The sequence below is a fragment of the Myiozetetes cayanensis genome, unplaced genomic scaffold, assembly GCF_022539395.1.
Source record: "Myiozetetes cayanensis isolate MyiCay16 unplaced genomic scaffold, myiCay2020 scf5-8, whole genome shotgun sequence".
Lineage (NCBI taxonomy): Eukaryota > Metazoa > Chordata > Aves > Passeriformes > Tyrannidae > Myiozetetes > Myiozetetes cayanensis.
The window spans coordinates 102,995,324-103,017,277 of record NW_026087742.1 but is presented as its reverse complement, the minus strand read 5'-3'; the positions used below and the strand labels follow the sequence as shown (position 1 = coordinate 103,017,277).

At 39.9% G+C, this 21,954-nt stretch overlaps 1 protein-coding gene across 2 annotated transcripts in view; it reads right to left on the bottom strand.

Annotated features, from left to right (window-relative positions):
* The window catches only part of PHEX (phosphate regulating endopeptidase X-linked), a 103,749-nt gene that overhangs the window by 60,626 nt on the left and 21,169 nt on the right, over window positions 1-21,954 (bottom strand). The window contains exons 5-10 of one of the 2 annotated variants that reach the window (XM_050332535.1): window positions 20,302-20,528; window positions 17,031-17,099; window positions 14,710-14,826; window positions 10,481-10,564; window positions 10,027-10,172; window positions 3,651-3,744 (exon numbers count right to left, since the gene is read on the bottom strand). In XM_050332535.1, the coding sequence (XP_050188492.1) occupies window positions 3,651-3,744; window positions 10,027-10,172; window positions 10,481-10,564; window positions 14,710-14,826; window positions 17,031-17,099; window positions 20,302-20,528 (737 nt within the window). The remainder of the gene's footprint in view (window positions 1-3,650; window positions 3,745-10,026; window positions 10,173-10,480; window positions 10,565-14,709; window positions 14,827-17,030; window positions 17,100-20,301; window positions 20,529-21,954) is intronic. The other variant, XM_050332536.1, reaches the window with a different exon arrangement.

The window sequence follows — 21,954 nt, the reverse complement described above, 5'->3', positions numbered from 1 at the left end:
GGGCAGTAATAGATTTTCAATGACAGAGAGTACACTGCTTCTGTAAAGAACAATATTAGCCAAACCAATATATATGATAATATTATTTTCTAAAGAGAGCCAAATTTAAAAATCAACTCCTTTTCCAAATTCTTCAACCCTCATACATAGCACAACACTTGAAAAAAAAGATAAGAATAAAAGAGAGAAGAAAATTTCTCCCTGGAGTCGCAGTAAACCCACAATGGAGCTTTTTCCCGATGCAGGGGGAAGAAGGGGAGTTACAGTATGAGTCATCAGAGCCTGAAATTCCTTCCAAAAGCGGCCATAGAAAGAGCCAGGAGACAGAGCTGGCTTTTAGACTGTGACATACTATTATTACAACATAATAATTATCATTATTTTGAGGGAGGCTTGACTGTAAAGAGGACATAAAGGCAGCACAAGCTGTGAGACCAATAAAAATAGAGCTGAGAGGAATAGATTATATCTCACAGCTGGTTTATTGATATTTATGTTACAACAGCCAACAAGAACTCCCTCAAATGGTCCTCCTAATATTAATGTACCACTCTAAAACACAGTACTCCAGGTAGTAACAGTGACTATAAATAGCAGTTTTCAAACCCTCCCAGTCAATTCAGAGCTTCACAACACAATTAACCAATCTCTTCCCCAGGTGCCACTGCACATTTACTAGGTCTCAAAGCACCACTGCAGAGGAGCTGCTGATAGTTGCTGACGTGGTTCTCAAAGCACTTTCTCTAGAGTCAGCAGGTTTGTCTTATTTCTCAATCTGAAGCTTTTTTGAAGTTTCATTGTGTCTTTTCCCTCTCTTTGCAAAGATTTTAAGGTCTTGATGCCAAGATTTCTACATATAAATTGTAAAAGCCACTAATAGAAAATTAAAACCTGGTGAAAAAAAATACTATGCTTATGATAGGTGAGGCTAAATGAATTAATGAAACAATGCACATATAAAATATATTCTTTCCTTTAAGGGTCACTGATTCATCTCATGGTCATGTCTTTTCAGTAGCTATCCAATCTTTTATTCACTTAACTGGCAAGAGGTTGGTGGGTCCTTCTTATGATCCTAAAGTGCCTTTAGTTTTCCATACTCTGACCAGACAAAAACTTCAACAAGGCCTTTGCCTTGGACTCCATTTCTCATGTTCTTTCTGCTGACCTGTGAAGTCTGTTCTACTGAGTTGTTTGCTCCACTTAAATTTAGCTATTAACTATTAGCTACTGCTGTTTACTGCACTTAACTAAATCTCCATCTCCCAGTCCCAGGGGCAGATAATGGGAATGAGCTGCTGACTCACTGCCCTTACTGAGCTGTAAGCTTTCACAACCATTTATGTGTCCAGAATTGTTTAATTTATTCATCAATGACTTGGATGAAGGGGCAGATGCCTCCTCATCAAGTTCCCTGATGACACAAAGCTGGGAGGAGTGGCCAATACCCCAGAGGGCTGTGCAGCCCTTGACAGGCTGAAGAAATGGGCAAAGAAGAGTTTGAAATTCAAGGGCAAATGCAAGGTCCTGCAACTGAGGAACAAGAACCTCAGGCACCAGACCAGGCTGGGAGCTGACCTGCCGGAAAGCAGCTCTGTGGAGAAGGACCTGGGGGTGCTGGGGGACAACAAGTGGTTCATGAGCCAGCAGGGTCCTTGTGCACAAGAAGGCCAAAGGCATCCTGGGCTGCATTAGAAGAGCATTGACAGCAGGTCAGGGAGGTGATCCTGCCCCTCTACTCAGCCCTGGTGAGGCCACATCTGGAGTGCTGTGTCCAGTTCTGGGCTCCTCAGTACAAGAGGAGCTCCTGGAGCAGGTCCAGTGGAGGGAGACAAATATGATTAAGGGAATGGAACATCTGTCTTATGAGGAAAGGCTGAGGAAGCTGGGCCTGCTCAGCCTCAAGAAGAAATGACTGAGGGGACCTCATCAATATCCATAAGTATCTGAAGGGAGGGTGTTAAGAGGATGGAATCAGGCTCTTCTGAGAGGTGTTAAGAAATAGGACAAGAGGTAATGGGCAGAAACTGATACACTGAAAATTCCATCTGAATAGGAGGGAGAACTTCTTTACTGTGTGGGTGACCATGCACTGAAGTAGGTTGCCCAGAGAGGTTGTGGAGTCTCCCTCACTGGAGATATTCAAGAACTGTCTGGATGCAATCCTGTGCCATGTGCTATAGGATGGCCCTGCTTAAGCAGGGAGGTTGGACTAGATGACCCACTGTGGTCCCTTCCAACCTAAACCATTCTGTGATTCTGTGACAGCTTTATGAGATTATCAATAATCGTTGAATCAACTTGAATTAAATTTTTCCCTAAACTTCTGGAGAAAGTACCCAGAGAAGTGACAGCAGCTAGTCACCATATTAAAATGCACAGTGCTCAAAGCTCAACATTTCCTTTCAGGAATTTTTCTGGCCATTATATATTTCAATGTAACTCAGTACTATGCTGCAGGCTGGCTGATGGCCAGCATCAATCTATTTAACCTGACTAGCAAGGAATGTCCCAGGAGGGGACACACTTACAAACATGTCAGTGTGGTTCTGACAGCCAGTTTCTCACATTTTACATGAAGAAAATAGCATCTTTAACAAGACTGATTTGAATATGATTTCAGAAGTATAAGGGACTGCTTTTCCTGTGTAGTTTCTATCAAGCTTTTGGAGTTTATTTTTAGGTATGTGATCAGCTCAGAACTATTCCAGTACTATTCAAGGAAAGACATTATAGGTACTTCAGTTAGTCACTTTCATGTCTCACCAGGGAGGACAGAACACCCACACCTCCTGTATGACATCACTGCCAGCATCACACCAGCCTCCTATTATCATGATGTCACCAAACAGCTAATTTTCATAATAGCAAACAAAGTTCACCATCTAAAGTGGTTAAACAAGAACAAAGCATCAATCAGTTTCAGTTTCATTTTCGTTTATGTAAAGAGCCCTCACACTGCCCACAGGATTACCAAAGTGGCTTTCTACTCAGTGTTCATTCAGGCAAATATATGTGTTTTACATAAATGCCCATATTACTGAATAGATAATTAGTTCTTCTCTCATAGCTTGTGCACTCTTCTGGCTCTTCCTCATCCCCAAGCTGGAAGACACCTGATAATCTTCTTTGTGGAAATGGCTCATGTATGGATGTGCTAGAGCTCATGTAAAGTTGGTATTAGAGCATGAGAGAGGTTTGAGCAAGCTTAAAAACCCTGAAATCTAAAGATTTCTGTTTTACCACAGCTATATTCACACATGGATAAACAGTAGGTTTTTCAAAAAGTTTAGGTTTTGGCCAAATGGTTTTGGCCTGCAGGAATAGCATAGGCCGGAGCCCACATGACCTAAGTCAAAAACATTCCAGCTTTCAAGTTTCTGCAAAAGAAGACTAAGATTTTTTAAAAGTAGGTCCCAAAAACTGTTTAACTTAATCTAAAAGACATTTCTCTTAGCGTCATATACAAAAATACATATGTCAATTGTTTCAGAGTTAGTCTTCAACAACAACAACATAAAAAAGTAAATTCAGGAAATTCATCCAGCATAGAAAACATTTTGTGTTTTACAAAGAAATAAGCAACTATAAGGGTAACCAATAGTGTCAACACTAGTACCATTGTAAATGCTATGAAAACATTAACTAACCCGAGAAAATTCTAGCCACCGATACTGGAAACGTCTGCTGAGGTTAAATAACCTTGCATAAACCATCCTCCACACCAGGTAGTTGGCAATAGTCCTGTTAAATCAGAAATATTTTTATCAGACAACACATATAATGCACCACATAGTACTCAGAGAAATATCTCTACAAACATTTCACCTCAGTGGTGGAAATTTCACCTTGGAAGTCAGTGATTGATGACCAAACTGATAAGGCCCAATTACATGGGAGAATCTGTACAATTGCAACCATGTAATTGTACCATGATAAGCATGTTCTAGGGGTTATTTATAACAAGTCCATCACTTTTTATGTCATTTTTAGGTAATGTCTTTTCCAAAAGGCAGCTTTCATTTTCCTTAGAAGTGGCAAGAACTGTGTTATAATAAGAGCTGCATAAAGGTTCTATCCAGAGATAACTGATTTTTCTTTTGTAGATCAAAGTGAATGTTATCTCTCCTCATTAGTAAGGCACATAAATGGTAACAGAGTAGATAACAGTCCATCCCATATACATCATCATTATCTCATATTTGTATCTTTCATTAGAAGTTATCAATATGCTTTAAAATTTTTACTCCTCTCTGAGTTATTAAAGTATTACCACTCTTATTTTGTCAGATGGATAACTGAAATACCAAAAAAAGAGAAGTCTCAGTAACAAAAATCTCCTAAGAACTGAGGCTGAGAAATCCAGGAAGAGCTTGTTTGAAATTCCCAGGAGACCTGGCATCCATGCCCCTTCTCTAAAACTTCAAGCATCTGACTGGAGGAGTTATCTAGTCTAGATTTATCTCTTCCCCTGTTCAGCAGTGGCTGTATGAGGTGAAGGTGCATTCTGAAATATGCAATGCAACTCTAAACAGTCTCGAAACAAGACCAGTAACGGCCAATAATACATATTATTCTCATATTCTCTTTTACCTGACATGTTTCTTCAAGGATAGTCATTGCTTTAAAGCTGTGGACATCCAAACATTGTTTGCTCTACGCTGGGATATACATAACAGGCCACAGACTTTTCCATAGGTAGGAAAATTGCTCCTTTGCAACCAAAGATGCTGTTATGGACTGTCTGAGCAACACCCCCACCTCTAAAAATCCCATTTCTGCAATCTTCCGTTGCCATGGGTGTGGGGCAGTGTAGCTGTTGCTACATTGTCACTCCATTAGCTTCATTCACAGACACATCCCATACGGTTCCCTCCTCTGAATCATAACATAACATAATAAACACACTTTGTGGGCATGTTGTCTTGAAAGCAGTATTTTCCTGAAACATAACTTCAGTTCTGCCTCTAACCAAGTTCCAGTCCACCCACGCAAAGCCTTCAGCTCAAGATGCGTTGTTGCATTTCTCACTCTGGGCATATTCCCTCTTTTAGTACACAGATATATCATAAAATGCACCTAAATGCCCACAATAATTATAAAACAGATCTGAAAAAGCTTTTTTGCATGAATAATGTACATTTATAAGATAGTACATGTTGCAGAAGCCAAAATAGTTACCTCTGCTTAGATGATCCAACCATTTTGAGATAACGCTTTGGGTCGTTAAAAATTCATTTCAAGCTATGAAACACCAGAAAGTACAGAATTTCCCCTTAACACATTTGTGACAATGTGGAATTTTCTCACTCAATGGCAAGTGAAGCACCCTAAAACCTCTGAGCTCTCATTGTTTTTGTAAATTACTCAAACTCTATAAACCTCACAACTATTTGCCTCAGATATTTTAACGGAGCTGAAGAGCATCCATGCTCCTGCAGCAGCTGCTGTCTGTATCTGAAACAGCATATATGCAAGTCCTACAGATTAAAAGGTTTAAAGATTTAATTTTAATCAAAAGTCTTAGGTAAACAACCTCATCTAAACAGATCACTATCGTAAACCAATTATGTATTACAATTTGGTACTTAATTGCAACCAAAAAATAAATTCTCTCTTCTATGTGCTTCTTGTTCTCATATAGTGATATCTGTCCTTACATTTAAGTTGGGGAACCTCTCCCAAATTGACAGTGAATAAAAGACTGAAATTTGTAAAGGATGAGTCTCAAAAAGGTGACTTATTGAAAGACAAAAATATCAACAAGAATTCAGAAATGTTTGTGCCAGACGTAAGTAATGAAAGCAGCTGACAGTTGCAGTAAATATCTCACAATTAATTGAGGTTTGTTTTAACTTGGGAAGGAAAAGGCTGACACATCCTAAAACCAAGCTGTCTGTGAGACTGTAATAATTCCTGCATGTAATCACAGTAGAATTCACTGATGCATAAAATACATAAAACAGGAAGGTTTCACTTCAAAGTGCAGAGTTATGTTTATTTGCTGGGTGGGTGGCTAACAGGGAGAAAGGTTGAGGGGGTTTGTTGTTGTTACATGTTTGTGGGGTGGTGTTCTTTAGTTTGTTTTTTAAAACAGTATAAAATAGTAATTTATCTGAATTTGTTTATCTATTTTGGGGATGATTATTTTACCTTTTAGGCTAACTATAAAAACTTCAAATCATGTCAACTTCAGTTCATTTAAAAACTGACACTTTTTGTTTATGAAATGCTTTCAATGCTTATCTTGGGGTGATTTCCATCCCAGTTTCACAAATAAATTCACTGAGGCTCAGAGAAGTTAACCTCTACACATGGAGCAAAATCCAGCATACCAAAAAACTCATAAAAATCCTCTCTGCTTTTTCAATGAGACCAGAGCATTTGTTGTTATAACCTTTCAGAAGACTACAGTACATAACCCTCTATTTTAACTTCCAAATGGCTGTTACAAAAAGTTTAGGCTCACTCTTAACCAATATGACCATTATTGTGACACACACTCCCAAAGGAAGTGGTAGGGAGCTTGTTTGCTGGGACAGTTAAATTTGTAACAGTGCTTATGAATATTTACTAAAGTACTCTCTGTCCTGTCTGGGAATAAAGTAGGTTGCTCATGTAAAATTCTGTGAGTTTGCAATATTTTAATCAACAGACACGGTAGCAATTAAAGAGGACAGATTTAATATGAGATAGATGAACAAATTAATTGACATTTTAAGAAGAAGATCCCTTTCACAAATTTTAGATCTGTTTGAAAGTTGTATTTAGAATTGAGTCACGAATCAAATTATAAGTACTGAAAAACTTCTGCCTTATTGCTAGAGGCACTAGTTCAAGTCAAATTATTTTAACTTCTCTCTCTAATTTTTTTCAGAGGCAGGCTAAGACCAAGAAGGAGATCTAGTGCCTCCATCCCTCTCTGAAGAAAATTCCTCATATGCTATAGGAATTACAGTACTTGTCAATTAACATTATCAGACTGCAAAGATAGGGTAAGGTAAGACAAAGGAAAAGGGGGCTACAAGCAAACTGGAAAAGGACTTTTCACAAGGGCATGTAGTGATAGGAGAAGGCTTAAAACTGAAAAAGGATAGATTTGTCTGATAACAGGAGGAACTTCTTTACTGTGAGGGGGATGAGGCACTGAACAAGTTGTCCAGAGAAGTTGTGGATGCCTCATTCCTGGAAGCATTCAAGGCCAGGATGCCCTTCCCCTTAAGGGTGGGTCATCACCATGGGGTTTTGAACAACCTGGTCTAGTGCAAGTAGTCCCTGTCCACAGCAAGAGGGTTGATACTAGATGATCTGTAAGGTCCCTTCCAACCCATACCATTCTATGATCCTATGAAACTGTTGTCCATCCTGGTATCTGTAAGAATGATAAAGCTGTTTCTTTCAACCACTGCAAACATCTCCAAACAGGATGCAATTTACAGTGTCCTATTTATGGCTCACATAAAGCACCAGCACACAGGTAACAGGGGAGGGATATAAGGGGCTCTTAATTGGTGCCAGCACAGCTCTGTCTCCCCCCTCATATGGCACAGCTGTACTGGAGCTCTGCTGTTGCTCATTTATATCACAGCTACATACACACACCTCTTCCTCCTGTAATAGAGATAAACCCCACTAAAAAATTTGGTACACCGAAAAACTTGAAGGAATCCCTGAAAACTTCTTATGAAGAAAGTGTGACTTACTTGAGCACTGAACACAGGACATGACTTGGGCTAGCTATCCCAAAGCTGATGGAAACTCCTGCAAGCTAGTTGCTCAGCTTCTTGGGCAGCTTGTTATGGAGAGCCATTCTCCTTGACAGGAGTCACAGCAGTGCCCTGGCTTGGGAGCTTCAGACAGACCCCTGAACCACACTGCTGCACCTATTTCAAGCTCCACACAGTAACTTGGTTATATGCAGCCAAGTAAAATTCTACTAAATTCACTCTACAGTGTGCCAATGTCCTACCTTCTAATAATACGGCCATACGAATGAGTTCATTATTCAAGATTGCTCAGCGGGTTCTCTGAGGGAGAAATTTTTAATCCAATGATTTTGAGTCCATATGACTTGCCACCTCTAACACAGAGAACTGCCTCTGTAATCAGACTTAATTTTCACTCCATTCTTCCCTCCACTTGAAACAAACTTCACTGAGTACTTTACCAGATCACTGGGGCATGAACCATGTTTTTGTGACATTTTTAATTGTACCCATGCTAGCAAGGTGCTCATCTGGGAAGAGGACACACAAGGCATTGGAATAAAAGTATAGTTTAGAGATAAATTTGTAACTAAAAAGAATATGAACTTTGTGAAAGTACCTGCGTTTCATAATGACACTGCATCTCCTGAAATGATGAGAATTTAATTCACATTCTAAACACTGAACCAAATCTAAGGATTTACTAGGAATTTGATTGGTATAGATATTTACAGTAAAAAATAAAATTCATAGATTTTTACATTTACTTAACCTTTAAAATATCATATGGAGAATGACAAATGGGATTATCTAAAAGAAAATATCCTTGTTAAGCTTTCAGAGTTCACCCTAACCTCATTGTTAGGAGTTCACATTAAGATGAGTTCCTAATTTTCTCAGGCCAGATAACAAGGTTACTTCTGGAGCGCACTGTGACATTTGAAGTAATGAACATTATCACCAAATAGATAAACATGATCTTTGTTATCATGCAAGGGCCGTTGGGATGCATTTTACACACAAGAATGTGAAGCCTGTTTGGGTTGAGTTTAAGACTGTTTGCCATTTCTAACATTTTATGATGCAAATTTCTGAAGGTAAGACTGGGTAGAAAATGCCTAAGCCATTATCAGCTACAACATATGCAGTATGAATATACCAGAATGAGAGATTACTTTTGCCCAACCCCTTTCTCCCAACCTGTGGGGCCAGAGAGCTGGTCTCCAGCTTTGCTGAAGACAGATGTTGCCATTATTTCTGGTCATTACTCAGGCCTCCTTCTGCCATGACACACAGGATGGCTTAACTTCTCTTGAATACTCAGATTTTCCCTGAATAAGAAACTACTGGAAAAAAGTCTCCAAGTATTTACTCTGTAGTTACAGAATATATTTGCATGTAACTCTATTTGTATACTGGGAATAACTAATTCTCTGTTGTCTTGCTAGATGTGCATCCTCTAAATCACTACTTTATCCCCACTGATGTAACTAACTCTGAGATACAAAGCATGGACAGCCCAAATAATTTAAAGACTTTCTTCAGTAGATTAAGATTGGTGGCACATTGACAGTATTTGTCTGACTTTTATAAAGAAAGGACATTTGATGATCTGTAGGCAAATCAGTAATTTTTATTTTTCTTATTGTTTGATGTGTGTGTTGTTTTTACAGGTACTATGAATTAATGTAAGCATTCCATCACTACAGACATAGAGCAATAATATAAGAATAACTCTTCTGAATTATTTTGGTTGTTGTTTTTTTCTGAAACGTACTTTTAGTTGTGGCCATACTGTACAATCAGCAAAGACTTATATTTGGAGAAAGCAGCTTAACAATATTTTTTAAAAGTTCAGCAACATGTCTCAGCAGAAAAACAAATTATCACAGAAATCCCTTAGATGTCATCAATAATGATGTTTCAAATGGGGTGTTACCTTTTTATCACTGCTCAAAGCTGTCATGCTTCCCTGTGCAAAGTACATCTATTATGTTTAATCTGAGCTACCTGCATTCTACAACTATGTTCTACAGATGTAAATCATTTCACAAGATATAAGACCCTATAAAAGCAGGAGATGCTGAATGCATCTGGAAAACGCAGCTTGACTGCAGCCTGAGTTTTCCATAGAAGAAAGATGTTGAAACTGCAAATTCTCCTGCTACACACAAGATAATATCTATATCCTCAATCAGACAAAACCAAACAGACCATTTTCCTAGAGACTTGATTTCAGGAATATCTGAAACTCCTGAAAAATATAGGAAAAGCCCAGCATTTGATGTACCCTTATAAGTGTGGGTGAAATCATCCTTACTTTTTCCTTTCATTTTCTAGTATCCTGAATAAATCTTTGAAGTACTGGGGAACACGGACAATCACATTTTCTGAAGGACCTATATCTTTAAGCTCAGGATAGAGTTTGGTGTCAATCACCTTCTTGATGTATCCCAGCCAGTCAAACTGCAATGACAAAGAGAAGGCTGGTTAAATCAGATTATAAAGAGAGATGATTTATTAACTAAGTTGCACCTTTAAAACTAATGGTTTCAAAGCTTTACTTATTAAAAATTTAGAAACTGTTGCACTTTGTCATTACATGTGTTTTCAATCCTCAGTAAAGTCATAACTGTATTAAAAGGACATATATTGTAAATGAGCACACACATTCCTAATGATATTCCTTTAACGTGCTTCTCTGCACACTAAAGGCATTTTAATTATTTAGGTCAGATATGAAAAGAATAATTTTGCAATTATCCACAACCAACCTGTGGAATCATGGCACTAAGCTCCGATATGTTCATTTTATTGTACATCACCTCACTTGTTCGATTTTCATATGGAATCATGATCTGGGAAACAGGAAAAAAAAAACACAAAACCATCAAAACAAGGATTATCCTGCAGGGACCTGCTCTTACGTCATTACTGTTCATCATAATCCCAGTGCAGAAATATCTCACCACCTGTTTTCCAAGAATTTAGGGCATTAACTTCCCTTTCTGAGGATGACATTTAACTGGAAGAGATGGAACTTAGTTCATTTTAAGTTTAACTCATTACTGGGGAATTTAATGAGCTAAATGTCTTCTTTGAACATATTAGACCAATTTCAGCTCTGATTATACCAAGGAAAGACATGTTAATTCATAAGATATAAAAATACACCTAAACCATTAATACTTATTCATCCCATCATATCAAGTAGAAGCCAGCTCCAACCTGTAGGGTTTAAAAGGTCAAACCTGAGATAGACATACTGGAAGTGCAGCTCATGTCTTGGATTTGAACATGTTCTTGCTATAGCCTTACTCTACCTGAGGAAAGAGCCAGATGCATACAAGTTTCTCCTCATTTCACCCCACCATCCTGATTTCCATAGCAGGAAACCCAGGTACATAGGTCAGACATGAATTAAAGCATTCCCCAACCAGGCCTTTCATCTGGGTGACCAGAGGAGCCAGACATCAAATTCCTCTGTGATGTCAAAGTCCAAGGACACAGCAAAAGAAATCCTAAATATAAAGCAAGTCCTTTTATAACTGACAAGAGGGATGTTCAGACTTCAACGTGGCCCTCTGGTACATAACAGAAAAACAAACCAAGTACAAGACATAGCTCAAATTTTTATCAGAGTTAAAGAGAAATAAAACTTCCCAATGGCAATTCCAGCCCTACTCTAAGGTAAATCCTATGCAACAAGCTGTATGCTGTGCAGTTTAAAGAGGACAGAGATTGATGCCAGAGTAACCAGACAGCTGGCAGTTCTCCAACCAAAATTCTCCAGTAAGTGTCTGCGGTTTTACTATTGCTCAAGCCACACAGGAAAATAAAAAACTACTTTCTTTTCCCTTTCTGCAAAATTTGATTTATCTGACAAATCTTTAAACTCTTCTTGAACCCATTTACTCTCTTCCTCTCAGAACTTTCCCTCCTTCTCCAGTCATTCAATCCTAATAAAAATCATCCTTGTACATAACAAGTTCTCTTAAAGCATGCCACTCCTTCTTATAACCAAAGTATTCTTGCTACCTCTGCTTGAGCATACAAGTTCTTCATTATATATGTTTACTTAAAACAAATACAGAGGAATACAGGATACAGTAAAACCTTAAGAGACAAACAGGACTACCTCCTTTGAATCATAGTAAAATGTTTATATGTATAATCATTGTGCTCATTAGGGATTATGTAGTAATCCATATCCCTGGATATTACTACTAATATCTGGACAGACATGAGGAGGATTACTCATATTAAAGGAAACCATGAGCAAGCATGGTTTGTTCCATAACGATGTCTATTGATGATTCTGAGAGTTTGTAAATGTTCTGTATCATCTTATATGGCAACTTCACCTACATATTTTGTATGCTCCGTAAAACACTCGTTAAGTAAAGCATTAGATCTGCCAGAGCTAGCAAAGCATCTTCTAATCACATCAGGGATAAACAGAAGGAGTGTTTACTGTTTTTCAAGTCTGCTGGGTCACAATGAAGTATTTGCTCATTAGTCCAATCCAGGCTAAGTAACTGAAGCTGAATATTGGGTTTTATTTAGAGGTTTGACAAATTGCATCCCTTTCAGCAGAAAAGATGGAAACACTGACTTACTGCTAATTGCAGATGACTCTCACTTCTGTACAATAAATAATAATAATAATAAATAATAATAATGGCCAGTCTTCGCGAGCGAAGATCCGGGGAAGGTCTTTCCACCTTCCAGCCTGTGCATTGGATTTTTTAGGTGAGACACAGTGTGCGCGGAACTGAGCCCACCCTTTAATCCTAAGGTTCATCTGCCGGGGCCAAGCGAGCTTGGACGGTGGCAGCGAGGTCCTTAGGACGTAGGTGGGTTGCCTTTAAGGGCTAACGAGCCCCACCTGCCCGGGAGTGGCCCTGACCGGGAATCGAACCCGGGTCTCCGCGGTGATAGCGCGGCGCCTTTACCACTAGACCACCAGGGGCTCCTACTTCTGTACAAACACATCATTAAAAAGCATCATTGCCTTTCCTCCTGTAGATTGCAACAGCAGAACCCAGAAAAAAGTCATCTGTTGCATCACCTGTCCTGCGCAATAGGCTTCTCTGTTAACAAGAGACCACCATCTCAAAGGGAATAGTCTCTTTCCTTGCCAGTATAAAGGAATACTCTGCTCAGCTGGCAGTTCTGCAAGCCATTGTCAAGTTTGTAGCCCTAAACTTTGCTGGTTTCCCAACATTGAGGTTAACTCTTCTCTCTTGCTCTAGAAGAAGTTGAAATGATAGCTGAGTTGCAGCTTCCAGGGATGAGATTCCTGTACTAGCCATACTGAAAGAGGGATACAGAGAAACAAAACTGCTCCTTCAAACAGTAACAAGCCTAATGCATAAATTAACTCCACAAGGGGGCAAAAATGTCTCCAGGTAAATGTCAGAACCAAGTACCAGATTTAAATACACCTATCTTTACTGAATTCAGTTGGTCCCCTTAAAACTCATGGAATTTTTCATCTGCTCTCCCAGAGTACTCCATGAAAGCACCTCAGGAGCTGAGGGTGGTGCTACTATAAACACCACCCTCTCACTACCATCTCCAGTATCTCACCTCAGCCTTGCACTGCTTTTAGGCTGTTCTACAGAGAATCAGCCCAGTCTCCTTCTTGAACAACAGGGGTTGTTCAACACAGGTGCACAGCAGGGATTCAAATTCTACCCAGCTTCACAATTACAGTATCATAGAATGTCTTTTGTTGGAAAAAACATGTAAGGTCACTGAGTCCAACCATTAACCTATCACTGCCAAGTTCACCACTAAACCATATCCTCAAGTGCCACATCTACATGTCTTTTAAATACTTCCAGGGATCGAGACTCAATCACCTTCCTGGGCAGGCTATTCCAGTGCTTGACAACCCTTTTGGTGAAGAAATTATTTTTCCTAATATCCAATCTAAATCTACCCTGACAAAACTTGAGGCAATTTCCACTTGTCCTATTGCTTGTTAGTTGGAAGAAGAGATAGATCCCCACCTCACTACAGCCTCCTTCCAGGTAGTTATAGAGAATGATAAGGTCACCCTTGAGCCTCCTGTTTTCCATGCTAAACAACCCCGGATCCCTCTGCTGCTCCTCATAAGGCTTGTGCTCCAGAGCACCTCAATGTTTTTCTTGTAGTGAGGAGCCCAAACCTGAACACAAGATTCGAGGTGAAGCCTCACCAGTGCCGGGTAAAGGGGGGCAATCACTGCCTTAGTCCTGCTGGCCACACTATTTCTGATACAAGTCAGGATGTCATTGACCTTCTTGGCCACCTGGCTCATGTTCATCCAGCACCCCAAGGTCCTTTTCCACCATGCAGCTTCCAAGCCACTCTTCTCCAAGCCTGGAGTATTGCATGGGGTTGCTGTGACCCAGGTGCAGGACCTGGCACTTGGCCTTGTTGAACCTCATACAACAGGCCTTGGCCCATCAATTAGGTCTGTCAAGATCCCTCTGTGGAGCCTTACTACCCTCCAGTAGATCAGTACAGCTGCCTGACTTGGTGTACCCTGCAAACTGACTGAGGGTGCCCTCAGTTCTCTCATCCAAATCATTAATAAAGATATTAAACATGACTGGCCCAAATACTGAGTTCTGGGGAACACCACTTGTGACCGGTCACCAGCTGGATGTAACTCCGTTCCCCACCACTCTCCGAGCCCAGCCATCCAGCCAGTTTTTCACCCAGCAAAGAGTGATCCCAAGCAGCCAATTCCTCCTGGAGAATGCTGTGGGAAACGGTGTCAAGGGCTTTACTAAACTTTAGGTAAACAACATCCACAGCCTTTCCCACATCATCTAAATGGGTCACTTTTTCACAGAAGGAGATCAGGTTAGTCAAGCGGGAACTGTCTTTCATAAACCCATGGTGACTGGGCCTGGTCACTTGGTTATCCTGTACATGCTGCATGATAGCAACAGAGATGATCTGTGCAACAACATTTTAGAACACTAGATTAGAGCATTAGATTACCAACCTCTGCTATTTTAACTTCCAGTTTTAGAACTGATTTCATGTCAGATTCGGCTCGTGAAGCATTTGCACCCAGAAGCACTGCTGTATCAACCATGAACTGCAAAAAGGCATCTCGGTACTGTAAAGAAACAAAAAGAGTGATGTGACTACTGGATTTGCTCTTGAGTAGAGGTGTAGCACTAAACCAGAAATGCCCAGCTATAGCAAGGAGTATAATACTTTCACGCTTTAGCAACCAAGGTTGTGCTTTTCTTACCTTGAATGTCTGCTGTCAGCAAGTTAAAAAGGAGAAATAACACTGTAAAAATACTCTGTATAACAGACAGAGATACCTGCTGGAGTGTGGGGAGTACAAAACTCAGGAAATGCAAATGACACTTCTGGATTAAACTAATACTTTCAGCTCTTAAAAATGGATTAGACAACGTGTATGACTGTACAACAATATTTTAGGCTAGCTCATACAGTAATCACCATAGGACAGTAGAAGCATTTGTATACAAGTGCAAGCTTAGTGACTGAGAAGATAGGGAGATAAAGGGATGCTCCACTGAGCTCTCTCCTCTGTTCCTGCCACGCACTTCAACACATGTATCTGCTGCAGTGCTTTTCTCTGCTCTTCCCAAGATATCCTAATAAACCACATTTTAATCTCTGTGTGTACACAAATGTTAGCAAAATGCACTATATGTAATGACATTATAGTGATTTCTGTCCTGTCTCCCTCAGAGCACAATCTTTCAGAGATTTTGGAGGGATCCAATTGCTCCTCGTCAACTCCTACCAGTCTACAGTCCAACAACAGCAAAAATATATCCCAACATATTTTCACTTTTAATCTTTCAGCAGCTACCATTCTGTGTATCCTGGCATCATCTAGTCTGATAGAGGTCACTAAAAAACTTACTAACATCTCAGGAAACTCAAAAGGGAAGCAAAGCTGTAAAAAATCAGCAGCAATGACTTGTCCCCCAGATAACCCCAGAGGTTGTTTTCTTTGAGTTTTGAGCTGCACATGACAGACACTTGCCCACAGGCCTTCACTGAATGAGGGGGAAAAAGGTTCTGTAGTCATAGTCAAGTATTGATACATTAAAGCCTTTGATAAACATCATTATTTCAGAACTGCTGTCCACAGAAAGAAAAGAAAGAAAATAAGCTGTATACCCAGGAAGAAAATAAGCTGTATACCCAGGAAGTGCTGACAAATCTTGCAGGGATATGGCTAGGAAAGCAAAGGCCAATCTGAAGTTCCATCTGGCAAGGGATGTGAAGACCTAAGGGGAAAAACTCTGTAACAGGAAGAGGAGGGAGAACATGGACCTACTACTAAATGGAGCAGGGTAACAAATTACACTGAAAAGACAAAGTTAGTCAATGTCAGCTTTGCTCTAGTCTTTACTGATAAGACTGACTTCCAGGAATCCCAGGCCCCTGGGTCCAGAGGGGAAGTCTGGAGCAAGGAGGACCTATACTCAGTGGAAGAGAACCAGATTAGGGAACAAAGTGGACATAAGTGGATCCAGGTCTGAAAGACTGTACTCACGAGTCCTGAGGGAACTGGCTGATACCACTGCAACTTCACTCTAGACAGTATTTGGAAGGTCATAGCTACTGGGAGAGGTTTCAAAAGGGTGGGAGAGATCAAGCATTACCCCTATCTTCAAGGAATGCAAAAGGGAGACCCATGGAACTACAAGACTGGTCAGCTGATACCAATTACCAGGAACGTGATGTAGAAAATCCTCCTGGAAACTATTTCCAAACACATGAAGGATAAGGTGATCACAGGTAGTAAGCATGGATTTATGAAGGGGAAATCATACTTAACCAGGCTAATAACCTTCTACAATTACTTTAATATCTTGGTGGATGAGAGGACAACAGTTGTGGTTGTTCACCAAGGTTAAAAAATACAGGGTAGGGGAGTGCACAGTGAGGTGGATTGAAAATGAGCTGAGTGACCAGGTCCAGAGTGTTGTGATCAGCAGCACAAGGTCTAGTTGGAGGCCAGTCACTAGTAGTATATTGCAGAGGTAAATCCTGTTTCAGCAGAGGAGTTGGACAAGATGAACTCCAGAGGCCCCTTCCAAGCGGGAAGAAAAGTAGGGGGACCCCAAATCTTACAAAAATCATTGTTTAGAAAACTTTGCCAAAGTGTTTGTGGTAGTGATGGTGTTTTCTGACAGAAGATACCCTGAAAAATACAAATCTATAAAATGCACAGCCCTTTCTCAGTTAGGAGCTCAACAAAACAAAACCAACAATGAAAAAAACTGAGGGTAAAAATGGCCACTCTAATTTCCAGTTGATAGTACTTACAGATTTGGCTTCTGTGGTGTTTTCTAGGTAATCTTCTCTAGATGCCAGAGAGAGGCTTGCTTGGTCAATCTGTTAAAAATAACAAGAAGCAACATTTAATAGGTAAATTCATCAGAAATCAAAGGTAGACTGATAAGCAACCTTGGAAGAGTTTCTCTGCCAGTTGTAGTAGATGTGTGCAAATATACATACACAATACCCTACAGCAGCTTGAGCTCCATAGGAATTCAAAACAACAGAAAAACATTATGCTGTGCTGACAGATATTAACTAAATCACATTACTGTGATCTGGGCAGCCTCAGTTGCCCCCTGCAATATCTAAGCCACCTACAGAAAAGAATTACCTATGTGATGTAGGTGTTTATGGTTCCATTAGCATTAGGTAATGCAATAGGACTGGCTCCACAGGATCAAACAGTTGGTGCTGATGACCATTCATCCTACGCACGTTTCAGGGTCACAGGAGTCAGCTTTGGGACACACTAGCCTATTGTATGGAGCAAATATCCACCAGGTGCTGGAGCACGTTAGCTGCTGTGTATCTGGAGGGCATCATTAGCCTTTTTTGACTGAAACTGAGATTACACTTTCATGCTTCACCCCAGACCACCACAGGGTGCTGAATTTAGCTTTTTGAATAGACATGAAACAGTCAGGATTGCATGCATGCCTAGGATATTGTTATCTCTCCAATACATTACCTAAAGGTGCCTGGTAGGTCCAGATGGATCTTTGACTTTCACTTACCTTTCTGATCTAAGTATGGACCAAATCTGCTGGCTTGCAGTCACCCTAATGTTGGAATTCGGGCCTCTAGGTAATTTCTAAACCAGACCTCAAAATTTGAGATCTGCACTTAGTTTTGAGTGAAATATCTACATGGGATTATATGCATACTGTTTCAAATTCCTAACCAGGCAAAACTCGCAATACAGGGTATATTTTATAACTGTTACTGGGAACTGAGATTTCCCACAACTTTTCAATGCAGTGAAGTTAGGCTAGGGTATGGAAGCCAAAGCTGAAAACTTCATTCAACCTGCTTCCAAACTCTGAATAAGATATTGGTTGGAGTAGAAACAACAGTTTTGATGTTCTAAAATTATTGTTTTGATGCTGTAATTGCTTTTAAAAGACACTTCCAGTAAAGAGAGATTGCATTTACTCATACAATTTCATGCATCTTTTTTAATCTAAATTATTTAGGTTAAACCATTTATATTTCACATTTTCCACATTTATAAAAACCTTCCAAATAAATAAATCCTATAATCTAAAATGAATTAATAAATGTAATATTTTCCTCCACTAGCTTATATTCACAATCTTTAAAATACACCATAAACAAATAAAACAAATCATCCTCAAAAAGAAGAGCAACTATGATGCTCAGTGCAAATCTGGTTCTTTGAAAAACAGTATCACCTTCTTTTCTCAGCATATTGAAGCAAAAAGAATATACTCATGCTTTTTGTAGTGTGTCTTGGCAATGGCTAACTTCAGACTATTTGGTCTATTTCAGTCATGTGACTGTTACATTAAATATTCATCCAAATTTCCTGGGCTTGAGACTTAGATCTGACAACACATTAAAACCAAGAGAGCACAAATATGAGAAAGAAACATAAAAGTTAACCAACTTCTTTAGCCCTCGAGAAAAAAAAAATCATGCTGAATGCTGAACAAAGTTTTATTTGGATTTTTTACTTTTTTAAGCAAAGTCATCCATTGATGATTTTGCAATGCTGAACAAAAAGAATTTTGTAATAAATTCATTCTCACAAGCAGATTGAAATACTCCATTGTACATCTAGACCCCTGGGAATTTGTTAAAAACACAGACAAAGAAGAATACTGGCTGATGCAATCTGTAGATCAAGATCTTAATCAAATTAACGATAGAATACCCTATGGAATAATACATTATTCACAGCATGTAGTGCTTCAGTTGTTCAGATACTTAATTCTTAGGTACCACTAAGCATACCAAGGGAAGGTGCTGATAGTTATAATTCATTTCCAAGAGACCAGCAGTAAGGATATCTCTGCCCAGCCCTTTGCTAACATGTGGCTTAGACTGAAATATTATGACAGGAGATACCTAACTAAACATTCTACTGCTTCAGTTCTTTTAAATAAGTCTCCAGCCAAAGAAAACCTGATATGATCTTCAAAGCATCTTAGCAGAATGACATCTTATATACAGCAAACTGTTGATCTGCTGTTGACTACCAAGGAAAATGTCCCAGAGATGGGAAAAAGTTACCCCTCAACTTTATACTGGTTAAATGCCTCAGTCAGAAGTCATTTTGAAGAACTGACTCAGAATTGACATCCACTCCAGTACCAACACAATTAACTGTTGTTTGATCTCCAAATACAATGTATTCTTGGCTACATTCATACAGCCAGCTCAGATGCCAGCACAATAAAGATCATAGATTCTATTTTGCTATGATGAATGGCATCATAACTTTCTTATTTGCTCCTTCTCTCTTGCCTTCATAACCTATTTTCTTGTAGCAGCAGAGGGCTGGTCTACTCTGGCTACTCATCTGTAGTTCTTAAACAGCACATTTGGCCCAGACACTCAGACTTGCCATGGTGACATCTCACAGTAATACAGTGTTCTCTAGAGTTTTGTCAGACTACAGGAAGGCAACATTTCTTGGGTCTTTTTCTCACTAAACTATTGTGTAATGCCATACACTGCTAACAAAATGGTCTAAAAGTAATAGCATTTCACAAAAAAGGTAAATTCTGTATTTCAAGACTAAAAGTGCTTGGGATACATCTGTGTCATAAGTTGCCATATAAGCACCAGATTATGTGTTCACATCTTAAGAAAAATAGCTCAAGCTCAGAATATCTGCTACTGATGCACCATTCTTCATCTTCACAGACAAAAAACCCCACCTTCTTCATGCAACTAATGAGTCACAAGCAGCACCCAGAACATGCCCAGAACTAGATATTGACCTCTTATTCTCATGCACATAGACCCTGGACACTGGTCTACTGGCAACATTATTTTAAAATTTTTTTCCCTGCCATTGGAAAGAAGAAAACAATCTGTAGGAAATATTTTTCAGTAGCATGTGGTTGCTAGTGGCTTCTACATTGCCATCAGTTGGCACCTATGAACATCTGTGTGTCGGTAGATAATAACAACAATAATCAAGTGTAAATATTTGGCATGTAAACATGTTTTAAAAAAGAAGACCATAAAATACCGTGCAAAGTAACCTATTAGATATGCTATATAGTACCTTCAGGATATACCGATTGGAGATTTTGTCATCAGCAGCCACATATAAACGGATGAAGACAGAGTTACTGTATTGGCCACGAAGAGTTGCCAAGGCTTGGACTAAACTAAACCTCCTTTCTGACCACAGTCCCTCAGGTCCGATATTGGATTCCAACACAGGCCAGCGGAAGGGGGAATGCCTCAGGATGCTTAACAGGGGCTTCACATCGGCTTTTTCAATTTTATCTGAAATGCCAAAGTGTGACAACAATTACATTCCAGATAATTCAAATGCAGCAGCAGACACACAAGACAAAGATTTAATGGCATCAATTGATTTCTAGGCAAGACAAAACACAATAGCTGAAACCCAAAGCCTCTGCTCTGCCTGTGAGCACAGCAGCACAGTTTATGTGTATTAAGAATAATAGGGGCAAATCAGTACCTTTCAAAAAAGGCAAGGGCTAGAATTAAGTAAATGTTAAAAAAAAAAAAATCTGATTTAGAAACTAGCATAGAAACTTCACTGTTTCTGTGGGGCCGAGGAGGGGCTGGTTATTGTACATAACCAAAGCTAGAGGGGCAGTATCTTGGCACCAAGGCTGCAGGGCAGGCTGTCTCAATTGCTGGCAGTCAGTCTTGGGCCATGCTGGAAGAAAATGGTCCTGGAAATAACAGAATCACAGAATCACAGAATATGCCGAGTTGGAAGGGACCCACAAGGATCACTGAGTCCAACCCTTAGCCCTGCACAGGGCCATCCCCAAGAGTTACAGCGTGTGCCTGAGAGTATCATCCAAACACTTCCTGAATTCTATTACACTTGGTGCTGTGACCACTTCCCTGGGGAGCCTGTTCCAGTGTCCGACCACCCTCTGGGTAAAGAACCTTTTTTAATATCCAATCCAAACCTCCCCTGACACAAATTCAGGCCATTCCCTTGGGTCCTGTCACTGGTCACCACAGAGAAGAGATCAGTGCCTGCCCCTCCTCTTCCCCTCATGAAGAAGTTGTAATTGCAATGAGGTCTCCCCTCAGTCTCCAGGCAGAACAGATCAAGTGCCCTCAGCCACTCCTCATTCAGCTTCCAGTCAAGGCCCTTTACTGTCTTGGACACTCTCTAATAGCTTAATATCTTTCTCATACTGCAGTGACCAAAACTGCGCACAATCCAGAAAGACAAAGGGCACTTCCAACTCATCTTTCACCTGTGCAGCTACATAAGGGTAGTGATGTGTCCCAAACTAGTGTACATCACCTTACAGTAGCATTTATAAGCTGAGGAAAAGCACTGCAAACTGTAGTGCTTCCCATCCTAACTTGCTTGACTCAAAGCAGATAACTCAAAGAGTCCAGGGTTGTCTATATTCAGCCTTGAGGAAGTGTTTTGATTAAATAAATTTAGAGAAATATAGAAGGTGCTGAGCCACAAGCTGTTGAAAATATCAGTATAAGAATTTCATCGGAAGTTCCTCTGCTTTAGTGACCCCAGGCACTAACCCCACAACCCTGGGACACAGTTTTAGCATTCTTTTGCACAGATAAATATCTATTCACAGTTCTCTGACTATCAGAGGTCTCTCTAAAACTGATTTCTTGTGCCTGGGTGTACCTCAGCTTCAGAAATGTGTAGAAGACCCTCTGCATTCAGTTGAATCTGTATCAGCAAAAT